Below are 11,613 nucleotides of genomic sequence, written 5' to 3' on the forward strand. Positions count from 1 at the left end.
CTGACTAGTCGATACCCGATGACATTTCCCTGTATCTCATCTTCGAAGCGAGTATTTCTCCCGCGTTTCTGTGGTGTAATAATAACGCAGTGGCGTAATATAGGTATAGTTCACGCTTTCATAACATGCGCATAGTAGTTATCCTAGTTATTATTAATGAACAGTCATGTAGCCAAGAGCGAAAGAGCCCATCGATAATCACTTCGGCAATAATTTTCAAAGAACTTGAAATCGCCCCGCCAGTTGTATTCTAATGAATACATTTTCCTTAATTAAATATTCTTTCACCTGGAGGAAACATTTAGATCGATACAAATCTCGAGGTGGTGTTCAATTTTTTAATTCGAATGTGGAGTCATTCGTGTATCATGATTGAGGTATTGATAAAAAAATTTCACATGAATTGTATAATTTCATCGAAAACATAGGTCTCCCCGATGACGGTACAGCAGTGGTGCAATACGGGTTGCATTTTCGTACGGCCAGGGCGTAAGACGTAGTACGTCGTATATGGAAAAGAAGAGAAATAAAAATGAGTGTAATAATCGTAGTTTCGTAGTTCATCGATAAACAAATCTTCGAATTAACCGAAGCAAGATTGTCGTAGGAATTCACACGAGGTGATCGCGATGACGAAGAAGTATTGTTTATTACTCAATCGAGAGTTAATGTGGAAAAAGAGCAAATCTTTATTACGTGTAACCTACAGCTCCAGTGGAAGACATGAAATGTACAAAAAAGTACATCAAAGCTTTTCTGAAACAACTGTTATTAATGGGGTGGTTACTGTAATATCACAACTGTACTAACACAGTATATTACTGTTTCTTTAACGCAGTATGTATTCGAGAATTGTATTTGCACATTTGTATTGAGATAATTGAATCGTTCGTTTAATTTAACACACATTGTTGTATATGAAGAAAATTCCAACGAGCGTACTGTAAAATTTAACATCGAAATTGTATAATACTTTAATGCAAACCGAATCATCGGATAGTTGATTTACAATCGACAACGTATTGAATTCATAGATAAAGGGATTAGTGCAGAACTCCGGTTTAAAAAGTAGTCAACGAATTACAAATCACTCCAAACAAATGTAAATGTAAACGATTTTTCTCTGACTGATACATGTGCGTAATCTTTCCGGCATGACGGACATAATGTCCATGACTATTAAGAATTGCGTCAAGTGACAAAAAAATTGCGTGTAAAATTTGAATCAAATTTTCCCTAAATTTTTCCGTACTATTCAGAATAATCCAACTGATTGATGGATAATCACACGGGATTATACATAACAATGCAGAAATGCTAATTCGCTTTGTTGCCTTAATATTGTACGGTGACGGAATTTTTGACTGTGAAATATCGACATTCGAACGCTCGAATAAAACACACATTCCACGTTGACACGACAATGCTCGTACGCAATAATGTAATACGCACAGCGTTGATGTGCTCACGGAATGAAAACTAGGCAAGGTAGGTATACGACTTATAACGTAACTCGACGAACGTCCGCAAACTTTCAGGGGAATGACCATCGGCCTGCGTACATTTCAACGGTCACACCGTTCCATTAAATTCGAAAATTAATTTAGCTAAGGAGTTCGAGGCTGTAGGAGGAATAAAAATTCGAGGAAGTGGATTCAACTGATCACGTAATTACAGCTGTTTACACATACGTATGTGCACACATCGTGTGTATAGGTGTGTATACAGTGTTTGCAAGTCGAGTTATGGTGCAGTCCTATCAAGATTTGACCGTCGATAAAATTTTATTCACAACGGCGACGGACGAGCGGCTGGAAGAAAAGTGTTCGATTCGAACGGCTCGAAGAGGGAGTGAAGTGAAAATCGGCAAGATCGTCCCTCCCGTCGATGAAAAATTTGGTCTACATCAACTTCAGTGGCACAGCTGATTGCAAGCGTAGTGTTTGGGGTGAGTGTGCGTTGTCCACCGTGCAGAAAGATGAAGAGGTTGATGTTAGTTGACGCCGCCTCCGCAAGGTGTCAGCATTGCTTGCGGCTCGGTAGCGGCCACCATTGTTGAATCCTGGTTTGGTTGATGTCTCGACGATTTTTTGGCCAAAAATCGTAAATTGCATGCCTCGCACGGGCCGCGTACGCTAGGTAGGTAATCGGTAATATCGTCCACGATGCGTTGATCGATAAACCAAGTTTTGGTGATAGTGATGTGCGCCGAATGCCGAGGGTTAAACGATAAATGTTGTGAAATAAAATGTGGCATCGATTTACGCAAAGAAAGGCACCATGTCGGGGTGTTGGTGTTGGAGTGATGCATGCATGCGTGCCGGCAGCAGCAGCAGCGTTCAACTTTTCTCGCCGTATTCAAAACGCCTGAAAAATTCCTCTGTAGAGGAGACCGACGTGGTATTTCGTCGTTGCTCGTAAACTTGGCGTCGCCTTGCCTCGCCTCGATATTCCAACGTCAGAATATACTTTGCACGTACTTACAATTAGCGAATCAACTCTACACCTGGTACCTACCTTACACCACTACATCGCGTTTATGTACATTCGAAATAGTTTGTCAGGTGTAAGCGAGCAACTAGTTATAATACCTATATCGACGCGGCCCTCCTTACAATCATTTCATTTATTTATTGTAATGCAATATTACAGTTGCATGCGCTCTACTCCGTCCACCGGATTTATAAACCGTTAGAATTCCACTGTAAAGAGACGTAACAGTTGTTCGCCAATTGCGTCTATTATTTTTCTATCGCGAAAACGTTTTCTTCCTAATCTCTCTCTCTCTCTCTCTCTCTCCTTTCTCTCTCCCGCAGATTCTCAATCACTTGCCTTTATCCCATTCCTACGCGAATCTCCTTGTTACGTTGCAATACGGAAGTGTTATTTTGATTTTTAACTATTCAATCTCCATCACGCACGTAGGTATGTACATACGCGGAACTGGTGCGCAAATTTCACGATTTGTTTACTCTTTCGGTTAAATCACACATACGCTATTCCAAACTTGATTCGTTTCTGCGGATAAATCAGACTCAGTGATTAAGTTGTACATTTAACGAATGAAATTAAATTAGAAACTTTCGCCTTGTACTCGGCCAAAACCGATTCTGAAAGTTTAAAAAGTATTTGTAGTAGAACGTGCCAGAATATCTATTGAATAACTAACGAATTTAATTACATTTACCATGCATGTATTTATCATAGTGGAGTGGCGAAGTGATATTTGATGAAAATTAGCCTTTCTTAATGTTACGCCATGCTGCTGTACTCGGAAAATTTTTCATTTGCCTCGTGGTCACAGCTGAAATAAATTCCACATTATAATTTATCATCATCGTCAATGTCAGTGAACGTCGCTTAAATAGTAGTACATGCAGATATTTATACGTGTGGTCGATTACCTCACGTACCTTTTTTTTCCTTCTCATTTTATTTTATTGCCTTCAAGTGTCCGAAGCTTATTACTGGCTGTAAATGGTTTCACAGACATTAATGACTCTTTTTACCGCTTTGAGTCTTTCCTGAACGAAACTGTTCTTTAAATATATTTTCACGGAGGTGATAATCAAGGGAAAAGACAAGTTAAAAAAGAATCCTTTTGTTGTTTAGGGAATCGAGAAGAGCCACAGATGAAGTAAACCAGTCTACATGTGACGTAAAACCTGGAACAATTTCCTGGCAAAAGAGTTTCTGCAGAAAACTCAAGAACAGCTGGTCAAAATCTTGAAACATCCATAAGTTTCAGAAGCAACGTCGTCGAACAGCACAGACACTTGCCATGATTTAAATATTAGGAATAATAAGCATGTTGCTCCCAGTGATGGTAAGGATCAGCACAAAACTTCCTTGTTCTTTAAAACTGACGATTGCATGTAGTTTAAATTCAACTGGGTGTTAGACAGTGATAAAAATACTGCCAATGATTTCATAAGTTTATCACATTCAAAATGATTAATTAACCCTAGAAATGGTTCTTGTTTAATAAATATGAACAATTCAGTCATTTTCTTTCCACATAATTACATGATGATATACATATTCTATCAAATATTGCTTTAGTAGATTATCTTTCATCCATTTTTTGCTCAACTATTTCTAGTATTTTCAATTCTACTGACATGACCAACTTGCTCAATCTCCTTCATTTTTGGCACACTTTTGGATGTAATGAACATCGATCAATTTCTTTCTATTCGTTACAGGGCTGCAAATTCTGGGATTTGGATCACAATGGGAAAGCTCGACCAATTGTGGGTCACAGGGCTACCAACATCGTTGGTTGGTAGCGCCTATTAGCGCGCTAAGTTTTTTTTTTTTTTTAAATTGCGCACAAATAGGACGACGATATAATTAAAGAGTCACAAGATAACGTCAAATATATCGATGCCAGCATTTGTTTTAATTGAAAAGTGATACGACTCCATTCCTTGTTCACAGACAAACTTTAAAAACCAATTAAGTTGTGTTAAACAAGAAGTAAAGCGGGGAGCTGATTTCACTTTTTCAAATCTTTTAGCTCCAAGTAATTTTTACATAAAGTGCTGTTATTGATCTGACTAAAATCGATATATGCTCGAAAGTTATTAACTCTTAAACATAACAAGTAAATAATTGATTTCCTGTCACTTTGTTGTGTTAATAATATTATAAAGCTAAAAAAATTTGTAAATAATTATTCTATTTCTTAAATGGAAGCCAATTAAAGTTTGAGTTTTTTGATGACCGCGATAAACATTACTTTGATGAATTAATCAGTCGAGAAATAATATTTATGAAACTGGGACAAAATTTTTCATAGCTTTTTCTTTTAAGTATCAAAACAAATTTACAGTTGTTAAAATTCCCTTGATAAATCCTGTGAAAAGAAGAATTTGTGTTTATGATAAACGAAAGTACACTGCAAAACCATAAACACCAAAACAGTACCAAATTTTTTATATTTCATGTTCGTGTATAATAAAAAATTTGTCGCTATAAACAGTGCCGGCTTTAGTTTCTGTGTACGCTGTTATTAAAAGAGGTTAACTGTACTGAAAATCAGTAGAAACGAAATATTTAGGGTGTATATTGTTTATCCGATAGAATTTGACGTGATTCAAAAGGACATTCCAACGTTAAAAGCGAGCATAGTGGTAAAATAATAATTTTTTGAAGAAATTAGCGAAAGCATAAGTTATTGCACTGTAATTGTAGATAACTATTTAGCATTTCTAAATTTTAAACTGACAAACTTGAATCACTCACGAGCATCTTTAGTTCTTCATATAAAATCGTGTAAAATCATAAATAATCAATTTGCAAACGCGGAAGTGAAAATAATAATTGAAACACGCGTTTCACCAAAATTAAAACTTGATCCCCCAATTAAATCAACGATTTCAACATGTCTGGACAGTATCCGGGACATAGTCGGCCCCCTGTGGGCACACCGCCTCCTCAAACTGTCTGGAATCATCTAACCATGGCGCAGGGACAAGGTAAAACTTCAAGCGTTAATAGTTTGACACTATGGGGCTAATACAAGAGCATTTAACAATGGAATTTTATAATTTCAGGGTTGAACATGCATCCGACAGCATTGCCTGGTGCAGCTTTGAATGCTCCTGGATTCTACACACATCCATCAATGACACGAGCGTCGCATTTGGCATCTCAATTGACTCCGCAACTAGCCCACACACAAGCGCCGCCAACTTGGCATACACCAACAGTACCTTCTAAACCTGTAACGCCCTCAAGCGCACCTGGAAATCCTTTGTTTAGCTTACAAATGTTGGTCGATAATCGTCAGAACCAAAACCAGTACAGGAATTCACCTGGTACTCAGAGTACACTGGATCTGTCGGCAACGTCAGATATTGCTGAAAATTATTCAAGGATACCTCAAGATATACCGATCAGTTTGACGGCCAGGAGTGTCGATAAGAGCAGTAGAAACGGTAACATCATATCACCACCGATACCTTTGAACGGAGAAACCTCATCTGACAGCGGTATCAGCTCTTCAGTTCCGACACCAAATTCTATCAGTGAACCTGTTTCCTTGTCTACAAAGGAAATAACAACGCCCAAAATTACAGTGAAAAACTTTGAGAGCAATTTGAAGGGTGTTGCCAATCTTCACGACAAAGTTAAAGACCTGAATATGGATAACTTTGCTCAAAAAATGATGAACTTGCCACCTAGTGTAACCATCGAAAGGGTATCGACAGAGAAGAAGGATCATGAAGTATTAAAGTCCAAAGATTCGTTAAGCGTAATCGCGCAAGGACCTCGGAGTATATTACCAGTTATTGTTAATTTAACATCAAAAACGGCAGAACATAGGGACGTCACAGATAGTCCAAGGAGAGAAACCAACGAGATAGACAGAAAGGTGGAAGAATGCAGTGTACGGTCACCAAAACATCCTCTTAAACGTGGTAAAAAAGGGGTCGACTCGTTGCTGGAAAAATTGGAGGGAGGTAACAAGAAATTAGGCTGCATGGAGAACATTGGCTCGGTTATTGTAACTCCGATTGAAGAGAAAGACGCGTGTAGCATTAAGAGCATGTCGCCTGAACGTCAAAAATCCAAATCGCCAAGTAGAGAGGATGAAGTAATATCACCGTCGTTTAGTAATGACGATTCTAATGACAACGCTAAACAGCGTAGGAAAAGAAAATTAGAAAAACCTGTCAGGTTAAGCAAAGATTCAAAAACTGAGGTCGAAGATATGGAACTTGAACCGACCGAACCATCCGTGCCAAGAATGTGCGAACCAATACCGGAGAAAGCAAACTCTCTACCAATTCCAAAGCAAGAGGAAAGGATAGAAGAGAATCAGCCTATCAGGAGGCGGAGAAGCAGTGAAGGACCAGCCTCTAATGTACCTCCAAATAATCAAAGAGCGCGAAGAAAATCCAGCGACGATGCGACAGAGTTTTCTAAGGTCACAAGCCCGAAGGGTATTGCCAATGCGAACCCGTTCAATGAGGTCGAATCTGAGTTGGAAAAAATGTTTGCCGGTATTGTGGAAACTGATGCAGAATCAAAGGAGGATCTGCCCAAAGTCGAGTCCATGAATATGGAGAAAGAAAATGTGGCAAACGTTGAAAATACGGTAAATGAGATGGAGGCTCAAGACACTAAAGCAATGGATGTTACATCAACGGTAGAAACTAAACCGTCAGTGAAGAAGACAAAAAAAGGCAAGGGCAGAGGTGGTAAGAGAAAAATATCCAGATCTGCAGATGCAATATTTGGCAGCGATATCGGCGATTTGCCGCAAAAAGAAACTAAGAAGAAACGGGCATCAAAAAATGCCAAGAAACAAGATATGACGAAGAAAACTAAGAAGACGACAAAAGTCGACGGACTCAGAGAGATGGCCTATGATTCCGGTTCCAATGCAAGTTCCATCAGGTCTCGCGGACCTGTGGTTCATGTCGAGGGACCAAGGGACAGTCCCTTGAGTGTTCAAGTGGTTAATGCTCCACGGGAAGAGGAGGAGGAAAAAAGTAAAGAAAAACGGAAGAGCGTGGGGAATGGTAATACTGGACGTAGCAAGAGGTTGAGCCATCAAAATGATCTTGATTATCGTGGTAAGAATGATGGTTTTACATGATTGTCGGATTAACAATATTTATCGCCAGTAAAAACAAAAAAGTAAATAAAATCCTAAATATGGTATTGTGTATGTATTATTTTATTCAACAGGAAAAGTGAGCAGAGCTGGTCTCTTCAGTTCGACCCTATCTTCTCGGTACGACGCTCACACTACAGATTCAACGTGGGTTTGCGTTTTCTGTAAACAAGGCCCGCATTCTGTTGTTCCTGGCGATCCGGCAAGGCCACACCCAAATTTATCAGGCCCTCACATCGCTGCTGGCACCTATATGGTTTGTACTACTCAACTAAAGAATGAAAACACAAGTGTAATAAATCACAATTTAATAAATATGTCCGATATTGATTACAGGTTCCCGCCGGCGTTTTGAGCGATTTGTTTGGCCCCTATTTGATAGGAAAAGAACGGTTGGAGGACGGGGTGATGTCCGCCGACGAACAGGAAATAACTACGGAACAGAAGAAGGGTGGGAAAAATAAGAGGAGCTTAAGACATGCGGGATTGGCTGATCAATTTGCCGCTAAAATGGGCAAGAAAAAGAGAAATTCCATCGAGGGCGGAATTAATACGATGTTGACGGGAATGACGCAGCTTCCTGGCGAGGAACAACGGTGGGAAGTATGGCTTCACGAACAATGTGCAGTCTGGGCTGCAGGTGTTTATATGGCAGGTGGGTCAGCTTTCTGAATATGGATACACTATTCACAAACAATAATGTACCACTTTGGTGGTAATTAAGGTTGAAAAAAAAAGACAAATCTTCCTTGGCATTTACGTGTAAAGAACATATTTTGGAAGTTGTGCATTTTCAATGATCTTCAGGCGGGCGAGTAACGGGACTTCAAGAAGCTGTTTGGGATGCTGCAAAGTCGGTTTGCGATTCGTGCGGTTTTACTGGGGCCAACATCGGCTGTGTGAAGCGAGGTTGCCGTAGCGTAACTCATTACCCCTGTGCTCTCACTAAGGGCTGGCTTCTAGATACGAACCAGTACATACCCAAATGCAACCTTCATCGAGTTACGTGAAACTATGGTGGATCGGTAAACAGGGAAAAAATTGTGTAACATCGTTAAAACATAAGGACTATAAAACGTTTTACCCACGTTTATAATGTAGAAATTGCGCATGCGACAAAACGGATGCCGGAAAGATGTTGGAAAAGAATGTTACGTGGACAGCGAGTTGTCACCTTTATATTAGTAACGTCTATTTACCTCCAATAGAAATTTTTCCTATCACTCGAGTAATTATGTATATTTTACCGAAACTATGTGAAATGGTTGACTTTACTATTTGAACTTTATCATCGTTTGCTTGATACAGCGTGACAAGTAATAAGTTATTCTACATATCTAGATTGTGTTACAAGCATGAAGGCAAAACCGAAAACTGCGAAGCCCAAATGATGTAAAATAATTTTTTCTTTTTTGTTCTGCCTAAATCGACGATTTAGCGTAATCATAATCTGAAATGGAAGTATACATTTGTTTTTGGTATATATCTGCGATTCGTTGCTATCTCCTTGTGTATTATTTTTAAATCGACTTATAGCGATTCAGTTTAAATGGTATACGTATTCAAATTGAATATGTTTCAATGAGTCTTGAGTTAATATTTCACGGAACTCAATTATATTACAGACAAAAAATTCGAATGACAACTGGCCGAAGTGTGAGGATTTATCGAGCGATGCCTCTTGTAGTTGTGGATTTCGAAGTTATTTCGAAGCAGGTATCTGCTATATGCGGAAAGCATTGTTTGAAAATGTGATTGGAATAAAGCAGTTCTTCGAAAATCTTGTATATCGTTTCGTGAAGGATAAAAAGGAGTTTATATGTTTTCTAGTGACCAGTTGCGAAAATTCGTATAAGAATGTTAATCTGCTCATAGAAAACACTTTGGTTACTCCTTAGTCAGACATGGAGTGTTGAATAAATCATGTAATGGCAGCTGTTACTGTATATTTTCATTTATAACTTTACTAGGCTCTCATACACATCTATAGTTCTAAATATACAACATCAACAAAGTAATTTCGTTGGTGATATTATTGAAATGTGGACAACAAATCAGCTATTAATAATAGATAGAAGAATTTTCATTATGAGAATAATTTGGTCGCTGGAAAACGGGTAAATTAAAAATTCCCTTGCGTACAGAAGTTTTTTTTTTTTTTTTGTTTTTTTTTCGCACATTTCACCTTTCAATCCAAAACACTGATAATACTGCTCGTTGACCAGATAACTATACCTAATGCTATAATCATGTTTTAAAGATGTTCAGTCCAGGAATACTGGGGCACAGGACAATGCAAAGTATATTGACTGTAACCTGAAGACATTTACCTAAATGAAAGCAATTATATACTTATAATTAGTGCTGCAAGTGTGCCGTATTCAGTTTTTGTTTTTTCTAGAAAAAATAAAGTTTTACTGTAAGTATCAAGAAGAAATAATATATTGTGAAGTAATGAAATTCAATCATCGATTGCGTTTAAATTATTGTTATACATTAGTTTTCATATTTTGAATGTTATAAAATGGAATATGCGTGATCTTAAGTAAGGGAACAGCACTGTTGTACAGCATAAATTAATTTTTTTCTTTGTTTTTTTCTACAAAGCAAGGGAGTCGAAATGAACAAATTCATTTACTGAGTCGCTAGGGTGTTTATACCTTTGCTTGTAAATTTCAATTACAGTAGTATAAAAATCAATTTCAAAGTTTTATATGTATGGATATTTTTTTTCTAAGCGTAATACATCATAAATGAATTCCTATTGTACAAGGAATTGGCAGGAATTTAGTTTTGTAGTTAAAACTGTCATCGCAGTTTTTATAGACATTGACAACCATTGTCTAGTGATTGGTAGTAATATATTTAAAAGAAGCTTAGGAATCAGAATAATCATTTATTATTAGTTATATCATACGTCGTACAAAACAAGGAAAACAGATTTTTGCTACGATAAAGGTAAAGAGCTATGTTCTGGCATATTGGAAAGAAAATTGTAAAAAATGAATAATAATAACAATAATAAATATATAGGTATTGTAAATACACATACTTTTATTTCAAGTAGGCCGAAGTATATCTAGCATAGTTTGTTTTTTCTCCCCCGTTGAGGTAATTAAAATAATAACCATTTTTAAGTAATAGATTTATAATTAAAACAAATAAAAGAAAAAAGAAAATTGGGAAAATTATCAGAGATAATGATTCTTTGTACATAATAACGTTGTGTAAAAAGGATAATGAAAAAACAGCATTTTATGTAGAAGCATAATATTCATTTGTAAGTAGATTTCATGGGTTATTTCTAAAACAGTGACTAAATAGACTACACCATTATTTAGTTACTTATCTTGACAGAAAAAAAAAATTCATTATTGTAAAGCAATAATGAAACCAAGGTTTCGAATACACAGTATACGCATGTATAAATTATGTTTCAGCGTTTGTGAAACAATTCTCATCACGAATCATTATGCATGACACAAGATGTAAAATTATTTGACTATATCTTAACAACGTTGCACTTTTCTCATGCTCTTCTATTCAACATGCGCAAAATGATTTTATTTTACTAGAATAAATGTATGTAACTTATAAATATTATGAACGCCAGCCACTAATTAGTCACGGTTTTGAATTTCCAATGTTACTAGAAGACAGGCCTTTAAATTTATAGAAAAATTGAAAAAAGACGGAATCGATACGAAACATACAAGACAACAGTTAAAATTATGGTTTAGGTCTGTTAGTAAGAGATAATAACAAAACGCTTATACATATACTATATTCTATGATTATGTATGAAAGGGAAGCAAAATTTTATCCTAGGAAAAATTATAATACGTACCTACTTGTGATATAACAGATATCTGGAAATAATGATGATGATGATGATGTGTTTGAATGTGTTTTTTCACCTTATTTTTCTTGAAAATAGGATATCTTTCTTTTCTTTTCTTTTTCATCTTATTGTTAAACTAATTAAT

The 11,613-nt window shown here is 36.9% G+C and overlaps 1 protein-coding gene across 2 annotated transcripts; it reads left to right on the forward strand.

Annotated features, from left to right (window-relative positions):
• The first annotated feature begins 2,028 nt into the window (after positions 1 to 2,028).
• On the forward strand, positions 2,029 to 9,316 carry LOC124404088 (uncharacterized protein CG5098). 2 transcript variants are annotated; one of them, XM_046877945.1, is made up of 7 exons: positions 2,029 to 2,139; positions 3,613 to 3,826; positions 4,835 to 5,480; positions 5,559 to 7,586; positions 7,702 to 7,883; positions 7,964 to 8,282; positions 8,435 to 9,316. In XM_046877945.1, exons 3-7 carry the CDS (start codon positions 5,387 to 5,389, stop codon positions 8,635 to 8,637), a joined length of 2,826 nt encoding a protein of 941 aa, XP_046733901.1. In that variant the 5' UTR covers positions 2,029 to 2,139; positions 3,613 to 3,826; positions 4,835 to 5,386; the 3' UTR covers positions 8,638 to 9,316. The 2 variants fall into 2 exon arrangements, with proteins under 2 accessions (XP_046733901.1, XP_046733902.1); XM_046877946.1 differs by lacking the exon at positions 2,029 to 2,139 and adding an exon at positions 2,163 to 2,566.
• Positions 9,317 to 11,613: the final 2,297 nt, after the last annotated feature.

This window comes from Diprion similis, chromosome 3 (assembly GCF_021155765.1).
Source record: "Diprion similis isolate iyDipSimi1 chromosome 3, iyDipSimi1.1, whole genome shotgun sequence".
NCBI lineage: Eukaryota > Metazoa > Arthropoda > Insecta > Hymenoptera > Diprionidae > Diprion > Diprion similis.

Coding starts and splice junctions, on each gene's coding strand:
- LOC124404088 (XM_046877945.1), top strand. CDS start 5,387: ATGTCTGGACAGTATCCGGGACATAGTCGGCCCCCTGTGGGCACACCG. Junction 5,481..5,558: donor AACCATGGCGCAGGGACAAG/GTAAAACTTCAA, acceptor TTATAATTTCAG/GGTTGAACATGCATCCGACA. Junction 7,587..7,701: donor AAATGATCTTGATTATCGTG/GTAAGAATGATG, acceptor TTTATTCAACAG/GAAAAGTGAGCAGAGCTGGT.